Source organism: Mobula hypostoma, chromosome 7 (assembly GCF_963921235.1).
Source record: "Mobula hypostoma chromosome 7, sMobHyp1.1, whole genome shotgun sequence".
In the NCBI taxonomy this organism is placed as follows: Eukaryota; Metazoa; Chordata; class Chondrichthyes; order Myliobatiformes; family Myliobatidae; genus Mobula; species Mobula hypostoma.
In genome coordinates, this window is record NC_086103.1 from 179,469,199 (window position 1) to 179,489,815 (window position 20,617).

At 45.2% G+C, this 20,617-nt stretch overlaps 1 protein-coding gene across 1 annotated transcript in view; it reads right to left on the bottom strand.

Moving 5' to 3' along the window:
• Positions 1–20,617, bottom strand: part of myo7aa (myosin VIIAa) — a 286,417-nt gene that overhangs the window by 226,508 nt on the left and 39,292 nt on the right. The window contains exon 2 of the mRNA XM_063054640.1: positions 5,062–5,113. Within this exon, the coding sequence (XP_062910710.1) occupies positions 5,062–5,079 (18 nt within the window). The 5' untranslated portion in view covers positions 5,080–5,113. The remainder of the gene's footprint in view (positions 1–5,061; positions 5,114–20,617) is intronic.

The window sequence follows — 20,617 nt, forward strand, 5'->3', positions numbered from 1 at the left end:
CGGGGGGGGGGGTCGTCTCTGGCTCTCCACTCGATCTATGCCTCTTACCATCTTGTACACCTCTATCAAGTCGCCTCTCATCCTCCCTTGCTCCAATAAGAAAAGGACCAGTTCACTATTTATCGTGGATTTTTTTTGTGAATACTGCTCATACGGTATGATGTTATTAGTCACAGTCATACTTTATTGATCCCGGGGGAAATTGTGTGCTGGTGATACTGCTGCAAGCAGGTTTGTCATTATATTTGTGCTCCCATGAACTTGTGCATATGATAATGTACCTGGGGGTGCTCCTGGGTGACAGACTTGAGTGGAGCACCAAAACAGAGGCCAGAGTTGCCTTTACTTCCTGAGGAGGCTGAGATCCTTCAGAGTATGCAGGCCTCTCCTTCAGATGTTCTACCTTTCTGTTGTCACCAGTACAATCTTCTATGTGGTGGTGTGCTGGGGCAATGGCATCAACACGGGTGATGCCAACCAGCTCAATAAACTGATAAGAAAGGCTGGCTCTGTTATAGGAGTTAAACTGGACACACTGGAGGACAATCAAGGACCCTACGTAAAATCCTAGTAATTCTGGACAATGCTTCTCGCCCTCTGCATGCCACCTTGGCTGAACAGAGGAGCACTTTTCAGAAAAGACTAAGGTAACTGCGCTGCTCCAAATAGCGCTATGAGGTCATTCTTACCCTTGGCCATTAGGCTCGATAATGATTCAACCTAGAGCTGGAGAAGTGATGACCCCGCCCCGTTACACTGTTTTAGGTAATTTATTAAACACAAAATAATCAGCAGATGCTGGGGTCAAAGCAACACTCACAACACACTGGAGGAACTCAGCAGGTCGGGCAGCATCCGTGGAAACAATCAGTCGATGTTTCGGGCCGGAACCCTTCGTCAGCCCGAAACGTTGACTGATCGTTTCCACAGATGCTGCCCGACCTGCTGAGTTCCTCCAGTGTGTTGTGAGTGTTGCTTAGGTAATTTATTATTCTTTCTCACTTCTCTTCTAGTATTTGTATATCTGTGCACTTGTAATGCTACTGTGACACTACAATTTCCTTTGGGATCAATAAAGTATCTATCAACTTGATAAGTTCATGGCCTAAGGTAGAAGGAGATGAGTTATACAGCTCTCGTTACATGCACGTGCAGTTCAACTCTTTAACGGATTATGCAGAAAGTTTGAAGTTAATAACTCATTTTCTTCTACCGTAGGCCACAAATTTATCAATCACCCCTGCTGTGGACCACTTTCTGGAGGTCCAAGACGCCGACTTCTACAAAAAAGGGATCCGTATACTCCACGACCGCTGGACTAAGTGTGTAAATGTAGGAGGGGACTATGCTGAAAAATAAATGTGCTAGGTTTTCTAAAACTGACTCCTTCTACTGTAGGCCACAAACTTATCAATCACCCCTCATAGAATGTACAGCATAGTGCTTTTGGACCACAAGGGGGCACTGTGGCAGCAAAGAATTTAGTACTATCCTATTACAGCTTGACATCTGAGCTTGGAGTTCATTCCAGCATCCTCTGTCATTCTCTCCCATGTATACACGCATCCCCCCCACCCCCACAAGTACTCCGCTTTCCTCCCAGAGCCCAAAGACTCAGATGTGGGTTAGTAGGATATAAACACAAGAAATTCTGCGGATGCTGGAAATCCAAAGCAATGCACACAAAATGCTGGGAGAACTCAGCAGGTCAAGCCGTATCTATGGAAACAAATAAACATTCAACGTTTCTGTCCGAGACTCTTCTTCAGGTCTGGAAAGGGAAGGGGGAAGATGCCAGAATAAAACGCTTGGGGGCGGGGAGGGAGGATTAGCAAGACGGTGATAGGGTGATAGGTGAAGCCAGGTGGGTAGGAAAGGTAAAGGTTTGGAGAGGAAGGAATCCGATAGGAGAGGAGAGTGGACCATAGGAGAAAGGGAAAGTGGTGGGGACTGAGGAGGAGGTGATAGACGGGTGAGAGAGGGAAGGGGACAGTGTGTGTGGAATAGAAGAGGGGAGGAAAAAAGTGTTTAAACCAGAAGGAAAAATTGATATTCATGCCTTCAGATTTGAGGCAACCCAGATGGAATACAAGGGGTTGCTCCTCTAATTAGTAGGCTATCTGGTCATTGTAATTTGCCCTGTGATTAGGCTAGGGTTAAATTGGTGGGATGCTGTGTGGTTTGGCTTGAAAGGGCCAGAAGGTCCTGTCCTGCACTGTATCTCTAATTAAATGTCGTATTGACACTTGAGCCCACTCTAAGATCAATCTAATCTTTCCCTCTCACAAAGACTTGATATTGATTCTTCTTCCATTTGGATCACACAACAATGTAATGCAAACAGAGGGCCACACAAAACACGTGGCCCTCTCTTTCAAACACATCGTCAGAGATGGAGTGCAGCATCAGACCTCCAGCACAATTCCAAATTCTGCATTCCGGTATGAAGAGCCACTGTTCATGTTAATTCTCTGTAATACTGTCCTAATTTTTTTTTAAACTGACAAGGAACCCAAAAATTCTGTTTGATTAGCAGCTAAATTAGAGAGGAGAAATTGGAACAGGATGTCCCCTGTTACGGATCTGCAAAAGGCTTGTGTTATGTTTGTGGAGTGATAAAGTGTGCAGGGACAGAAGTTAGGATGGATTTTAAGCAGTCTCAGCATAATGCCAGAGCTGCTGCTCCCCTCTAGTGCCAGCATGTTGTAAAGCAGCCTGTAATAAAACACAGCAGCTTAGCGGTTAGCACAGCGCTTTAAGGTACCAGTGGCCTGGGGATGAATTCCCGACTCTGCCTGTAAGGACCTTGTACATTCTCTCCATGACCGCATGGGTTTCCTCCAGATGCTCTGGTTTCCTCCCACAGTCCAAAGACATACCGGTTGGTAGATTAATTGGTCATTGTAAATTGCCCCGTGATTAGGCTAGCGTTAAATTGGTGGGTTACTCTGCGGCATACCTTGAAGGGTCAGAAAGTCCTACTCCACGTTGTATCTCAATAAATAAATAAATAGTGGCGATTTAATAGGTTAGTTCAGCATATACAGAACAAGAACAGCCTAGCTCCTTCATTGTGTGGGAATAGAGATACTCCTTCTTAAGGAAGACAGTTTTCATAGTACTGCTGCAATAAAACAAATACTCAGTGGTCATATTACTAGGCACACCTCATCAGCCAATCATGTGGCTGCAACTCCATGCATAAAAGCATGCAGACATGGTCAAGAGGTTCGGTTGTTGTTCAGACCAAACATCAGATTGGGGAAGAAATGTGACCCAAGTGACTTTGCCTGTAGAATGATTGTTAGTGCCAGATGGGGTGGTTTGAGTATCTCAGAAACTGATGATCTCCTGGGATTTGCAAGTACAGCAGTCTGTAGGGTTTACAGTGCAAAAAGCAAAAAAAACAATCCAGTGCGCCGTGGTTCTGTGGGCAAAAATGTCTGGTTAATGAGAGAGGCAAGAAGGGAATGGCCAGACTGGTTCAAGCTGACTGGAAGGCAGCACCTTTAGGTGCACCAGAGAAACTACTCTGTCTGGATCCATCACTAATTGGTACGGTAACTGCTCTGCAGATGGCCACAGGAAACTGCAGAGAGTTATGGACACAGCTCAGCACATCAGGGAAACCAGCCCCCCCCCCTATGGACTCTCTATACTTATCATTGCCCCAGTTAAACAGTCAATATAATCAAAGACCATCCCCTCCCACTGGGCAAAAGCCTGAAGGTACATTCCACCAGGCACAAGGACACCTTCTAACTCACTGCTATCAGACTATTAAACAGTTCCCAGTACAAGGTGGATTCTTGACCTCACAACTTATCTCATTATGATCTTGTACTTTATTATTTACCTGCACTGCACCTGTTCATCTGCGTTGTTATTGGTTTACTTTGTTCTACCGGTATGCATTGTGTAATATTTTTACCTGTATGAACAGTATACAAGACAAGCTCTTCACTACATCTCAGAACATGTCAATAATGAACAAATTCTAATAAGCCAATTACTTTAATCAGCTCTGGTCACCACAGACCCCATTTCTACTAGTACAACCATAACCCTGAATATTGACTGCACATTTCCCTCCAAAGTTGCTTCCTGATCTGCCAGGTTCCTCCATCTTGTGGCATTGAGGCCATGCCAACTTTTTTTTATATAAAAAGCAAGAGACAGCAGACGCTGGAATCCACAGCCACACAATCTGCTGGAGGAACTCAGCTGATTAGGCAGCATCGAGGGAGGAAAGAAACTGTCAGCATTTTGGGCTGAGGCTGTATCTGGATTTATCAGAACAACTTCCTTGCTTTATACTCCAGGCCTGTACGGATAATGTTCAGAATGGTGAATATCTTATTAGAAGGGCTTCCTAGAAGTGTGGGTAGCACAGTAGCGCAGCAGTTAACACAACTGCTACAGTGTCAGCAACCTGGGTCAAATCCACTGCCGTAAGGAGTTTGAACCTTCTCCCTGTGACTGCGTGCATTTCTTCCAGGTGCTCTGGTTTCCTGCCACAGTCCAAAGACACAAGGGTTAGGGTCAGAAAATTGCGGACATGCACTGCAAGTATGGTGGCACTTGTGGGCTGCCCCCAGCACATCCTCGGACTGTGCTGGTCGTTGATGCAAATGACGCATTTCATTGTATGGTTCAATGTACGTGTGTCAAATGTAAAGGCACCTGCTAGTCTTGCGAGACCATGGATCTGTGCCTGGAAGGTCTTCACTCTCCAGGGTGCAGGCCTGAGCATGGTTGTATGGAAGACCAGCAGTTGCCCATGCTGCAAGTCTCCCCTCTCCACAACACCCATGTTGTTCAAGGGAAGGGCATTAGGACCCATACAGCTTGGCACCAGTGTCGTCGCAGAGCAATGTGTGGTTAAGTGCCTTGCTCAAGGACACAACACGTTCCCTCGGCTGGGGCTCGAACTCACAACACGTTCCTGGGGCTCGAACTCACGACCTTCAGGTCGCTAGTCCAATGCCTTAACCACTTGGCCACGTGCCCACAAATAAAGCTAATCTTTAATCTTTGATCTTGGCCAAAGAGAATTCTCACCTGTTGAAGGATCACCATCTCTCCTTAAATCCCAGCAGCAGCCATCCAGCACCTGAGAAAGAGGGAAAGGAGGTAAGTAAAGGGTCAACAGATGCTCTCATTCTCCTATTTAAGTGCACACATTACTCATAATATCAACTAATTGTCAGAATTGGGCCATAGCCCTTCACACAGACAAAGCAGTCCCTACTATTGAGCACATCCTCAAGGAGCACTGCCATAAGAAAGCAGTGTCCATCATCAAGGACCCCCAACATCCCGGCCATGTTTCCATTGGGCAGGAGATACAGGAGCTTTGGGTCCCAGCCACCAGGTTCAGGAAGTTATTACCCTTCAAGCATCAGGCTCCTGAACCGGACTGGATAACTTCACTTCCCTGAACACTGAACCGATTCCACAACCTATGGACTCACTTACAAAGATTCTACAATTCATACTCTCAGTATTATTGATCTCATTGGCATAATTTGTCTTCTTTTGCACTTTGGTTGTTTGTTAGTCTCTGTGAGCATTTTTTTTTCCATTGATGATATTGTATTTCTTTTTCTGTGGAGAATGACTGCAAGGAAATAAATTTCATTATAGTACATGTCGACTTGTACGGACTTTGATAATAAATTTATTTAGATATTTAAACTTTTGAATAGCATCAGGATTCCAGGGAACAGATTTAGGATGGAGATGAGGAGAAACTGCTTGTCCACTGAAAGTGGTGAACCTATGGAATTCTCTGCCCAGGGAGGCAATTGAGGTTCCCTCACTGAAAATAGTTAAGTCATTATTAGATAGATCTGGCCTGATGAAAGGTCTCAGCCAAAGTGTTGACCTCCTGAGATGCTGTCCGACTTGTTGAGTTTGTGTGTGCGTGTGTGTGTGTGTGCTCCAGATTTCCAGCATCTGCAGAATCTCATGGTTAGATTTTTACAAAGCAGGGGAATTAAAGGTTATGGGGAAAATAGGCAAGTGAATAGAGCTATCTTCATAGCCAGATCGGCCATGATCTTTTTGAATGGTGGAGCAGGCTCCAAGGACCAATTGGTCTACTCCTGTTCCTAGAAAAAAAACTGGTCTTCAAACAGAGACCATGGTAATTCTACATCTTTCACATTATGACACAAGAGGTGCTGCCTATTGGATAGGATATTAACACAACATTCCCCCTGCTGCCCTCAAACAGCTGACATTTCAGGCAACTAGAACTGGGGGACATAGCCTCAAGATTTGGGGGTGTAGATTTAGGACGGAGAGGAGGAGGAACTGCTTTTCCTCGGAGAGTGGCAAATCTGGAATTCTCTGCCCAATGAAGCAGTGGAGGCTGCCTCAGTAAATATATTTACGACAAGGCTGGATAGATTTTTGCATAGTAGGGAAATTAAGGGTTATGGGGAAAAGGCAGGTAGGTGGAGATGAGTCCATGACTAAATCAGCCATGATCTTATTAAATGGTGGAGCAGGCTCGACGGGCCAAATGGCCGACTCCTACTCCTATTTCTTAACCTATGTTGGTCAAGATCTTTCATCAGGACACCTGATGAAGGGTCTCTGCCCGAAACATCACCTCTTTATTCCTCACCATAGATGGCGTCTGACCTGCTGAGTTCCTCCAGCATTTTGCGTACAATAAACTTGGAATTCCAGCTCACACTTAATCGTCTGGGGTCATCAAGTTGTAGTTTATTTCACTACAGCAGTGACTATACTCAGAATTTATCAGCTGTGAGCAGATTTAAGTCATCAAGGACAACAAGACTACTTGAATACCAGTCCCTTCATAGAGACGATTTAAAACCTTTACACGACAGATCAACAGGGAAGAGGTAGAAACAAAGCCCCCCTTTTCTTTCCGCCCACAGAGTAAACTGGAGATTCACCAAAAGCAATTATTTTCTGTGTCCACAGGAGCAGAAGATCCCTGGACACAGACTGCATTCATGACAGGAATTTTGATGGAGCAGACGCTAGTCTTGAAGCATAACGGCAGCTTTTATTCACACGGTCTTTCTTCTCCCCTCTTAATTAACTCATTTAATACGTGGGGGTGATTCTCAGGCCATGTTGTGGAAAATGTCAATACAGATTGATTTACTGGGGAGACATTTTCTAAAGAGAGACATTCCTCAACCCAGTCAGATTCTACCAGAGATTTGAAATTGTCATCAAAATAAAAAAAAACACTGCATAGCGAGCCCTGAAGTGTAGAACTCTTCTGCAAACACTGACCACTGCGTTTTGTGTGTTGACTGTATAGTTGAACATTTGTTTAATAACATAGCAGTCAGTCATGTAGAAAATACTTCGACAATATGAGTTGTTGCTCCCGCAACCTGATGGCATGAACATCGCTTTCTCCAACTTCTTGTAATTTCTCCCCCTCCCCCTTTTTCCTTTCCCCATTCTGGCTCCCCTCTTGCCCCTTCTCTTCACCTGCCTATCACCTGCCCTCAGGTGCCCTTTCTTTCACAGTCCACTGTCCCCTCCTATCAGATTTCTCCTTTTTCAGCCCTTTACCTGTTCCACCCACCACCTCCCAGCTCCTTAAGTTGAGCCCCTCCCCACCCTCCCCCTCAACTATCACTTCCAGCTTGTACTCCTTCCACTCCCCCCAGATTCTTCCTCCTTCCTTTCCAGTCCTGATGAAGGGTCTTGGCCTGAAGCATCGACAGCTTATCCCTCTCCGTAAACGTGAAGAAAACCGTTGCTCCTTCCAAACAGCTGCACGTCCAATTCATGCAGTGTTTGTTCTGACTCAGTGAGCACATGAAACTGGAAGGTTTCTTTAACAGGGCAAAGAGTCCAAGGTGCTTCATGGGATTCCTGATCACAGTTCATTATCCCCTTTGGTGGGTCGGTGACAGGATGGTGACAATGCAGAAAGCAGCCATTCCGTCCACTAACTTCTTACCAGCTCTCCATACAATGCGGTTACTCCCACTCACTGCTCTTCCCCACCCCCAAACCCTGGAACCCGCAAGATTCCCCTCATCAGGACACAGATTCTATAGGTGCTGGAAATCCAGAGTAACTCACAGGTCAAGTGAGAAACAAAGAGTCGATGTTTCAGCCTGAGACGTTGACTCTTTATTCCCTTCCATTCATGCTGTCTGACCTACTGAGTTCCTCCAGGATTTTGTGTGTGATCTCTCATCTGGCTTAGGCCGGCTGGAGGCGTAGTGGCATCAGCGTCAGACTTCGGAGTGAAGGCTTGCGGGTTCGAATCCAGCCGGCTCCCTTGCACGCTTTCCATCTGTGCTGGGTTGAGCGTCGAGCTAGCAACTAGGCCTCGTAAAAATAAGAAAGCCTGCTTAAAAATAAAACGCCATCATGACGGCGTCCATGACACCACCCAGAGTTAAGGGCTTTCTTCTACTCCTCCTCATCTGGCTTCCTCACCAATGCTACAATTAAATTGGTCTTCAAATTGTCCTCAGCCAGCCAACCCCCACCACTCTACTGCTGTAACAGTGTTGAAGAGCAAAGAGATAGGCAGGAAGAGGGATGAGGTCCTGAAGTGTGAATTTCGGGAATTAGGCAGAAGGCTGAAGAACAGGACCTCAAGGGTGACGTTCTCAGGATTGCTGCCAGTGCTACGTGACAGAGATGGTAAGAATTGGAGGAGATGGCAGTTGAATGCGTGGCTGAGGAGTTGGTGCAGGGAGCAGGGTTTTAGATTTTTAGATCATTGGGATCTCTTCTGGGGAAGGTGGGACCTGTACAGATTGGATGGGTTGCACCTGAACTCGAGGGGGAGCAATATCCTTGCAGGTAGGTTTGCTAGCATGGTTTGGGAGGGTTTAAACTAATTTGCGAGGGGGATGGGACCCAGAGCGATAGAGCAGTGAAAGAAGTGCATGGAGTAAAGCCAGATCTAACATACAGAGAGGCTTTGAGGAAAGAGAAGCAGAATAAACGGTGTAAAGACAGTAAGGTAGAAGGGCTGAAATGTGTGTACCTCAATGCAAGAAGCATCAGGAACAAAGGTGATGAACTGAGAGCTTGGATACATACATGGAATTATGATGTAGTGGCCATTACAGAGACCTGGCTGGCACCAGGGCAGGAATGGATTCTCAATATTCCTGGATTTCAGTGCTTTAAAAGGGATAGAGAGGGGGGAAAAAGGGGAGGAGGGGTGGCATTACTGGTCAGGGATACTATTACGGCTACAGAAAGGGTGGGTGATGTAGCAGGATCCTCTTTTGAGTCAATATGGGTGGAAGTCAGGAACAGGAAGGGAGCAGTTACTCTACTGGGGGTATTCTATAGGCCCCCTGGTAGCAGCAGAGATACAGAGGAGCTGATTGGGAGGCAGATTTTGGAAAGGTGCAAAAATAACAGGGTTGTTATCATGGGTGACTTTAACTTCCCTAATATTGATTGGCACCTGATTAGTTCCAAGGGTTTAGATGGGGCAGAATTTGTTAAGTGTGTCCAGGATGGATTCCTGTCACAGTATGTGGACAGGCCGACCAGGGGGATTACCATACTAGATCTAGTACTAGGTAATGAACCGGGTCAGGTCACAGATCTCTCAGTGGGTGAGCATCTGGGGGACAGTGACCACCACTCCCTGGCCTTTATAATTATCCTGGAAAAGGATAGAATCAAAGAGGACAGGAAAATTTTTAATTGGGGAAAGGCAAATTATGAGGCTATAAGGCTAGAACTTGCGGGTGTGAATTGGGATGATGTTTTTGCAGGGAAATGTACTATGGACATGTGGTCGATGTTTAGAGATCACTTGCGGGATGTAAGGGATAAATTTGTCCCAGTGAGGAAGATAAAGGATGGTAGGGTGAAGGAACCATGGGTGACAAGTGAGGTGGAAAATCTAGTCAGGAGGAAGAAGGCAGCATACATGAGGTTTAGGAAGCAAGGATCAGATAGGTCTATTGAGGAATATAGGGAAGCAAGAAAGGAGCTTAAGAAGGGGCTGAGAAGAGCAAGAAGGGGGTATGAGAAGGCCTTGGCGAGTAGGGTAAAGGAAAACCCCAAGGCATTCTTCAATTATGTGAAGAAAAAAAGGATGACAGGAGTGAAGGTAGGACCGATTAGAGATAAAGGTGGGAAGATGTGCCTGGAGGCTGTGGAAGTGAGCAAGGTCCTCAATGAATACTTCCCTTCGGTATTCACCAATGAGAGGGAACTTGATGATGATGAGGACAATATGAGTGAGGTTGATGTTCTGGAGCATGTTGATATTAAGGGAGAGGAGGTGTTGGAGTTGTTAAAATACATTAGGACAGATAAGTCCCCGGGGCCTGACGGAATATTCCCCAGGCTGCTCCACAAGGCGAGAGAAGAGATTGCTGAGCCTCTGGCTAGGATCTTTATGTCCTCGTTGTCCACGGGAATGGTACCAGAGGATTGGAGGGAGGCGAATGTTGTTCCCTTGTTCAAAAAAGGTAGTAGGGATAGTCTGGGTAATTATAGACCAGTGAGCCTTACGTCTGTGGTGGGAAAGCTGTTGGAAAAGATTCTTAGAGATAGGATCTATAGGCATTTAGAGAATCATGGTCTGATCAGGGACAGTCAGCATGGCTTTGTGAAGGGCAGATCATGTCTAACAAGCCTGATAGAGTTCTTTGAGGAGGTGACCAGGCATATAGATGAGGGTAGTGCAGTGGATGTGATCTACATGGATTTTAGTAAGGCATTTGACAAGGTTCCACACGGTAGGCTTATTCAGAAAGTTAGAAGGCATGGGATCCAGGGAAGTTTGGCCAGGTGGATTCAGAATTGGCTTGCCTGCAGAAGACAGAGGGTGGTGGTGGAGGGAGTACATTCAGATTGGAGGATTGTGACTAGTGGTGTCCCACAAGGATCTGTTCTGGGACCTCTACTTTTTGTGATTTTTATTAACGACCTGGATGTGGGGGTAGAAGGGTGGGTTGGCAAGTTTGCCGACGACACAAAGGTTGGTGGTGTTGTAGATAGTGTAGAGGATTGTCAAAGATTGCAGAGAGACATTGATAGGATGCAGAAGTGGGCTGAGAAGTGGCAGATGGAGTTCAACCCAGAGAAGTGTGAGGTGGTACACTTTGGAAGGACAAACTCCAAGGCAGAGTACAAAGTAAATGGCAGGATACTTGGTAGTGTGGAGGAGCAGAGGGATCTCGGGGTACATGTCCACAGATCCCTGAAAGTTGCCTCACAGGTGGATAGGGTAGTTAAGAAAGCTTATGGGGTGTTAGCTTTCATAAGTCGAGGGATAGAGTTTAAGAGTCGCGATGTAATGATGCAGCTCTATAAAACTCTGGTTAGGCCACACTTGGAGTATTGAGTCCAGTTCTGGTCACCTCACTATAGGAAGGATGTGGAAGCATTGTAAAGGGTACAGAGGAGATTTACCAGGATGCTGCCTGGTTTAGAAAGTATGCATTATGATCAGAGATTAAGGGAGCTAGGGCTTTACTCTTTGGAGAGGAGGAGGATGAGAGGAGACATGATAGAGGTGTACAAGATAATAAGAGGAATAGATAGAGTGGATAGCCAGCGCCTCTTCCCCAGGGCACCACTGCTCAATACAAGAGGACATGGCTTTAAGGTAAGGGGTGGGAAGTTCAAGGGGGATATTAGAGGAAGGTTTTTTACTCAGAGAGTGGTTGGTGCGTGGAATGCACTGCCTGAGTCAGTGGTGGAGGCAGATACACTAGTGAAGTTTGAGAGACTACTAGACAGGTATATGGAGGAATCTAAGGTGGGGGCTTATATGGGAGACAGGGTTTGAGGGTCGGCACAACATTGTGGGCCGAAGGGCCTGTACTGTGCTGTACTATTCTATGTTCTATGTCGATCTTGGGGTCCAAGTTCATAGCCCCCTGAAAGTGGCTACACAGGTTGAAAGGGTGGTTAAGGCGGCGCACAGTATGCTTGCCTGTATTTGAGTTCAAAAATCAGGAAGTTACATTGCAGTTTTATAAAACTCTAGTTAGGCTGCATCTGTAATACTGCATATAGTTCTGCTCTCTCCCACACACCTCATTATAGGAATGACGTTGCAGCTTTGGAGAGGGTGCAGAGGAGATTTACCAGGATGCTCCTCGGATTAGAGGGCCTAGTATTAGTATTAAAGAACTTGGGTTCTTTTCCCTAGAGTCGTGAAGGCTGATGGGAGAGCTGAGAGAATAGACAGACAATATCTTCTACCAAAGGTTGAAATGTGTAATACCAGATGGCAGGCATTTAAAGGTGAGAGGGGGCCATTTCAAAGGAGATATGGAGGTCCAAGTTTGTTTCTTTTAAAAAAAATACAGTGGGGGGTGCCTGGAATGCAGTGCCCGAGGTGGTGGTGGAGGCAGATACATTAAGGACATTTCAGAAACATTAATGGACAATAGACAAAATGGAAGGATATGGACATTAATTTATTTGACCATTAGTTATAGCAGCAGTACTAGGCCATTTGGCTGTTCAGTTTGGCACAAGATTGTGGGCTGCAGGGCATGTTCCTGTGCTGTACAGTTCTATGTTCAGACAGATCATTGAATACGTTGAGGTAGGACACAACTGCAGACTATAGTTTTACAGTTTGGAGAAGGTACAACAAGACGAAGAGTAAGGGTGACGATGAGCTAGATTGGGGGATGGACTGAGATAATGGAATTTTTGTGTATGCACAAGTACATCAAGGCAGTACCAATGCAGATTAAAGTGTTGGAAAAACAGGCCTGGCAGCTGGAGGTGTTGTCTCTTTACTGCCCAGTTCCAGACTGGGAGAGCACAGCATAGAAACAGGCCCTTCAGCTCATCTGGTCCATGCCAAACTAGTATTCTACCTATTCCCATCGACCACCACCTAGACCACAGCCCCCATGCCCTCCCATCTGTGTATTTAAACGTTCAAAGGTCCAATTTAATGTCAGAGAAATGTATACGATATACATCCTGAAATGTTTTATCCAAACTTCTCACAACTATTACATTTGAACCCCCATCCACCAGCAGCTCGTCTGGCAGCTTCTGATTGAAGAAGATCCCTTCAGATTCTCCTCAAGTATTTCACCCAACTGGTGAGAGTATGGAAAGAGCTGCCAGTGCAAGTGGTGAACACAATTTTGATTTCAATGTTTAAGAGAAGTTTCGATAGGTACATGGACAGGAGGGGCATAGAGGCTGATTAAATGGCTTAGATGGGCTGAAGGGCCTGTTTCTGTCCTGTAGTTTTCTATGACTCCACGACTCTTAACCTATGACCTCTAGTTTTAGTCGCCCTCAACTTCAGTGGAAGATGCCTGCTTGCATTTACCCTATCTGTACCCCTTATAATTTTGTATACCTCTGTCTAATCTCCTCTCGTTCTCCGGGGTGCCTCCTGCACCTAATAAATTGGTCACTGAGTGTACGTTCATGATCTTCTGTTGCTGTAGCCCATCCACTTCAAGGTTCGACCTATTGTGCAGTCAGAGATGCTCTCTGCACACCATTGTTGTAATGCATACTTATGAGTTACTGTTACCTTCCTGTCTGTTTAAACCAGTCTGGCCATTCTCCTCTAACCTCTTTCAGTAACAAGGCATTTTCACCCACAGAACTGCTGCTCACTGGATGTTCTTTGATTTATTTTTTAAAACTATACCATTCTCTATAAACTCGAGTCTGTTGTGCATAAAAATCCCAGGAGATCAGCTGTTTTGAGATACTCAAATCACCCCATCTGGCACCAACAATCATCCACAGTTAAAGTGATTTAGATCACATTTCTTCCCCATTCGGATGTTTGGTCTGAACAACAACTGAGCCTCTTGACCGTGTCTGCAAGCTTTTATGCAAAGAGTTGCTGCCAAATGGTTGGCTAGTTAGATATTTGTTTTAACAATGTATACAGGTGTACCTAATGAAGTGGCCACAGTGTATATTGCAGTTGCACAAGTCACTGGAGAGGCCACACCTGCAGTACTGGCTACAGCTTTGGTCACCCTGGTATAGGACAGCTGTGGTTAAACTGGAAATAGTGCAGAAAAAAGAATTGAGGATTTTGCCATGACTAGGGGGCCTGAGTTGTAGCAAAAGATTGGACCTTTGGTTTACTGGAACAGGGGAAAATGAGGGGCCTCCTTACAGAAATGTTTAAAATTATGGAAGCAAGATGGACGATAACAGTCTTTTTCCCCAGGGAAGTGAAGTCCGAAACTTGGGGCAAGGAGTTAGGTTGACAGAAGACTCCCAAAGGAATATTCTTCCTACACAAAGGATGGTGAGTTTATGCAACGAGCTGCCAGGGGAAAAGGTTGACCATAAAACAGGAGCAGAATCAGGCCATTTGGCCCATAAAATCTACTCTACCAGCCCACCATGACTGATTTATTCTCCCCTCAACCCCATTCTCCTGCCTTCTTCCGTAATCTTTAACACCTTCACTATTAAGAACCTATCCACCTCTGCTTTAAATATATCCAATGAGTTGGCTTCCACAGCCGTCTGTGGCAAGTCCACAGATTCGCCACACTCTGGCAATAGAAATACCTCATCGCTGTTCTAAAGGGATTGTATTCTGCAGCTGTGCCCTCTGGCCCTGGACCCCCCAGTATAGGAAACAATCCACATCCACTCTATCTAGGCCCCTTAATATTCAATAAGACCATAAAACATAAGACAAAGGAGCAGAAGTCGGCCATTTGGCCCATCGAGTCTGCTCCGCCATTTTATCATGAGTTGATCCATTCTCCCATTTAGTCCCACTCCCCTGCCTTCTCACCATAACCTTTGATGCCCTGGCTACTCAGATACCCATCAATCTCTGCCTTAAATACACCCAATGACTTGGCCTCCACTGCTGCCCGCGGTAACAAATTCCATAGATTCACCACCCTCTGACTAAAAAAATCTCTTCGCATTTCTGTTCTGAATGGGCGCCCTTCAATCCTTAAGTCATGCCCTCTCGTACTAGACTCCCCCATCATGGGAAACAACTTTGCCACATCCACTCTGTCCATGCCTTTCAACATTCGAAATGGTTCTGAGGTCTCCCCTCATTCTTCCAAACTCCAAGGAATACAGTCCTAGAGCGGACAAACATTCCTCATATGTTAACTTTCTCATTCCCGGAATCATTCTAGTGAATCTTCTGTTTCAATGAGATCCCCTCTCATTCTTTGGAACTCCAGAGAGTACAGGCCAAGTGCCACATCAAACATTTCTCATAGGTGAAATGCCTTTATTCTTGGCATCATTCTCGTGAACTGCCTCTGCACCCTTTCCAATACCAGCACATCTTTTCATAGTTAAGGGCCCCATAAAGAGCTCTACAATGCTTCATGTGTGGTCCCAAGTTGAGGTGGGTACAATGGTGTCATTTTAGAGGCACTTCGATCGGGGGTACCCAACCTTTATGCCATGGACCCTTACCATTAACCAAGGGGTCCATGGAGACGATTTGGATTAGTTGAGTGGGCACTGTGCTTTACTGCTCTAACTATGGAATCAATGACAGAACCATAATGACAATGGAAGTTAGGATGGAAGCTGAGAAGCAGGACTTTGTGGGTAGTAATCTCGGGATTACTGCCTGTGCCACGTGACAGTGAGTATAGGAATAGAGTGAGGTGGAGGATAAATGCGTGGCTGAGGGATTGGAGCAGGGGGCAGGGATTCAGATTTCTGGATCATTGGGACCTCTTCTGGGGCAGGTGTGAGATGTACAAAGAGGACAGCTTACACTCGAATCCAAGGGGGACCAACATCCTGGTGGGGAGGTTTGCTAATGCTTTTGGGGAGCGTTTAAACTAGATTTGCAAGGGTGTGGGAGCCAAAGTGAAGAAGCAGTGGATGAAATGGTTGGCACACAGGTAGAGACAGCTTGTAGGGAGTTTGTGAGGAGGGACAGGCAGATGATAGAGCAAAAGTGCACTCAGCCTGATGGTTTGAGATGTGTCTATTATAATGCAAGGAGTATCATAAACAAGGCGGATGAACTTGGAGGTTGGATCAATACGTGGAACTATGACATCGCGGCCATTACAGAACTTTGATGCCTCAGCGGCAGGAATGGCTACTGAGTGCGCTGGGCTTTAGATGTTTCAAAAAGGACAGGGAGGGAGGCAAAAGAGGTGGGAGAGTGGCACTGTTGATCAGAGATAGTGTCACCGCAGCAGAAAAGGAGGAAGTCATGGCGGGATTATCTACTGAGCCAGAAACAGGAAGGGGGCAATAACTCTGAATGTTTTTTGAAATAGACCCCCCCCCCACCCCAAATAGTAACAGGGATATCGAGGAGCAGATAGGGAGGCCGATTCTGGAATGATGCAATAATAATAGGGTTGTTGTGATGGGTGATTTTAACTTTTCTAATATTGACTGGCATCTCCTCAGCACAAGGGGTTTAGATGGGGTGGAGTTTGTTATGTGTTCAAAGGTCCAAAGGTCCAATTTAAAATCAGAGAAATGTATACAATATACATCCTGAAATACTTTTTCTTCACAAACATCCACAAAAACAGAAGTGCCCCAAAGAATGAACGACAGTCAAACACTAGAACCCCAAAGTCCCCCAACTCCCCTGACATAATATGTAAATAAGCCAACTAGAGGAGAGGCTGTACTTGATCTGCTATTGGGAAATGAACCTGGTCAGGTGCCAGATCTCTCAGTGGGAGAGCATTTTGGAGGTAGTGATTACAAATCCATCTCCTTTGCTGTAGCGCTGGAGGGGGATAGCAGTAGTTAGTTTGGGAAAGGATTTAAATGGGGGTGGGGGAAATATGATGCTATTAGGCAGTAACTTGGGAGCAGATATTCTCAGGGAACTGCACAGCAGAAACGTGGCAAATGTTCAGGGCACATTTGCATGGTGCTCTGTATAGGTCTGTTCTATTAAGGCAGGGAAAAGATGGTAGGGTAAAAGAACCATAGTGTATAAAGGATGTGGAAAATCTAGTTAAGAAAAAAACTTACAAAAGGTTCAAGAAAGTAGGTGCTGAGAGCTCTAGAAAATTATAAGGTTGCCAGGAAGGAACTCCAGAATGAAATTAGGAGAGCTGGATGGGGCCATGAGAAGGCCTTGGTGGCAGGGTTAAGGAAAACCCCAAGGCGTTCTTCGAGTATGTGAAGAGCAAGAGGATGAGCCATGTGAGAATAGGACCAATCAGGTGCAATAGTGGAAACGCATGCATGAGTTGGAGGAGGTAGCGGAGGTACTTAATGAACACTTTGCTTCAGTATTCACCAAGGAAAAAGACCTTGGCCATTGTGGGGATGACTTACAGTGACTGAAATGCTTGAGCATACAGATATTAAGAGGATGTGCTGGAGCTTTTGAAAAGCATAAAGTTCAATAAGTCACCGGGAATGGATGAGATATACCCCAGGCTACTGTGGAAAGAGAGGGAGGAGATTGAGGAGCCTTTGGCAATGATCTTTGCATCATCAATAAGGACGGGAGAAGTACTGGAGGATTGGAAATGTTGTTCCCCTGTTAAAGAAAGAGTAGGGATAACCCAGGAAATTATAGACCTGTGAGTCTTACTTTAGTGGTGGGCAAGCTGTTGGAGAAGATCCTGAGAGGCAGGATTTATGAGCATTTGGAGAGACATAATCTGATTAGGGATAGTCAGCATTGCTTTGTCAAGGGCAGGTAGTGCCTTACGAGCCTATTTGAATTATTTGAAGATGTGACTAAACACATTGATGAAGGTAGAGTAGTGGATGTAGTATATACGGATTTCAGCAAGGCATTTGATAAGGTTCCCCATGCAAAGCTTATTGAGAAAGTAAGGAGGCATGGGATCCAAGGAGACCTTGCTTTGTGGACCCAGAATTGGCTTGCCCACAGAAGGCAAAGAGTGGTTGTAAATGGTTCGTATTCTGCATGGAGGTCAGTGACCAGCGGTGTTCCACAGGGATCTGTTCTGGACCCGTCCTCTTTGTAATTTTTATAAATGACCTGGATGAAGAAGTAGAAGGGTGGGTTAGTAAGTTTACTGATGACACAAATGTTGGGGGTGTTGTGGATAGTCTGAAGGGTTGTCAAAGGTTATAGCAGGACATTGATAGGATGCAGAACTGGTCTAGGAGTGGCAGATGGACTTCAACCCAGATAAATGTGAAGTGATCCATTTCGCTAGGACAAATCTGAAGGCAGAATATAGAATTAAAGGCAAGACTCTTGACAGTGTGGAGGATCTGAGATATCTTGGGATCTGTGTCCACAGTATACTCAAAGCTGCTGTGCAGCTTGACAACGTTGTTTAGAAGGCGTATGGTTGTGTTGGCATTCATCAACCGTGAGATTGAGTTCAAGAGCCCTGAGGTAATGTTACAGCTATACAAGACCTTGGTCAGACCCCACTTGGAGTACTGTGTTCAGTTCTGGTCACCTCACTACAGGAAGGATGTGGATACTATAGAGTGCAGAGCAGATTTACACGGATGTTGCCTGGATTGGAGAGTGTGCCTTCTGAGGGAACTTTTCTCCATGGAGTGACAGAAAATGACAGGTGACCTGATAGAGGTGTACAAGATGATGAGAGGCATTGATCATTGGCTATCTAAAAGGTTTTTTCCCCAGGGATGAAATGGCTAACACAAGGGGTCATAGTTTTAAGGTGCTTGGAAGAAGGTACAGGGAGGATGTCAGAGGCAAGTTTTTTCATACAGAGTCGTGGGTGCGTGGAATGCACTGCCAGCAACAGTGGTGGAGGTGGATACAATAGGGTCTTCTAAGAGACTCCTAGATAGGTACATGAAGATTAGAAAAATAGAGGGCTATGCGGTAGAGTAAATCTAGGCAGTTTCCAGGAGTAGGTTACATGGTCAGCACAACATAGTGGGCCAAAGGGCCTGTAATGTACTGTAGATTTCTGTGTTCTATGTTCTATATCACATAGGACCATCTGCCTCACCAATGTCTCTCAGGCAAGGAAACTTCCATCCTTGCTCTGCTCTGACCTATATACTGCTCATTAATGCAAACATCTAATCAGCCAATCATGAGGCAGCAACTCAATGCATGAAAGCATGCAGATATGGTCAAGAGGTTCAGTTGTTGTTCAGACCAAACATCAGAATGGGGAAGAAATGCGATCTAAGTGCCTTTGACCGTGGAATGATTGTTGGTGTCAGACAAGACGGTTTGAGTATCTCAGAAATTGATCTCCTGATAGTTTCACACACATCAATCTTTAGTGTTTACAGAGAACGTTGTGAAAAACAAAAGACATCCAGTGAGTGGCAGTTCTGTGGATGAAAACACCTTGTTATTGAGAAAGATCAGAGGAGAATAGCCAGACTGGTTCAAGCTGACAGGAAGGCGACAGTAACTCGGATAACCACACATCACAACAGTGGTGTGCAGAAGAGCATCTCTGAATGCACAACATGCCGGATCTTGAAGTGGATGGTACTGAAGCAGGAGATCACAAACTTACTCTCATTGGCTACTTTATTAGATACAGGAGGCACGAAATAAAGTGGCCACTGAGTGCCAGACTCACCAGACCCACCAAATTAGTTGGCTTTTGAATGCTTATTGATCACACAGGCACCCACTGATTGTCAATAAATGATGATATTGATAACAACATCCAATCCTGATGAAGTGACAAAACTCACTTTAAGGCAGCTATAGGGTAATTAAATTGCAACATCAAGAACTTACATTGGTGCCAAGGTAGCATCGTGGTTAGCACAATGCTATTACAGCTCGGGACTGAGTTCGAAGTTCAGTTACAGCATCCTCTAAGACATTTTGTACATTCTTCTCGTGCACATACGTGTTTCCTCTGGGTGTATGTTTTTCCTCCCACAGTCCAAAAGATGCACGAGTTAGTAGGTTAAGTGGTCATTGTAAATTGCCCTGTGATTATGCTGGGATTAAATCAGTGGGTTGCTGGGTGGTGTGGCTTATTGGGCTGGAAGGGACGGTATGTCTAAATAAATAACGTCTCACCCTTGCCAATTCCAACCCACCCCAACTCTGCACTGCAAGACACAAGATAAATAGTGTCCAACTTATCTGGTTGCAGAGTACAAAAATAATCAATAGCCACCCAATAAAATCTTTCTGCCTAGTTCATGCATACCGTTTTGCCCATTATGAAGAAACCATCATGAAAAGAACACAAAAGCACATTAAACACCATTTAAAGCCCTCATGGAGCAGAAGCCAGCATTAATTGTTGGAGTAACAGCTTTTAAAGTCAAATCGATTCCCTTTCAATGTGCACTCGATCATTTTTCATATGGTGGACTTCATGTCCGACCCCAGCAGACTTATAATTGCTGACATGGCTCTCTGACCTTTTTTTAAAAAGTGGGCTACTCATTTTCCAGTCTGGTGCCTCTTCCCAATATCCAATCAAGAAACCCACAAATCACTCACACTGTTCTGGTCTCATTACCGTCTGTCGATTACAGCCTCAAGTGTGCTCTGAGCAACCAGTTTCTCATTTGCTCTTTGTCTCACTGATCTCTTGCGCATCATTCCACAGAATACAGTACCTCAAAAATCCAAGGATTACCTCATCTTCTGATTGGAAATATTAAAGCTTTCCAGGCACAACATGGAGTTTAATAACCTTAAATACATTATTATTCCAAATTCTAAGCATTCCTCAGTAGTTTA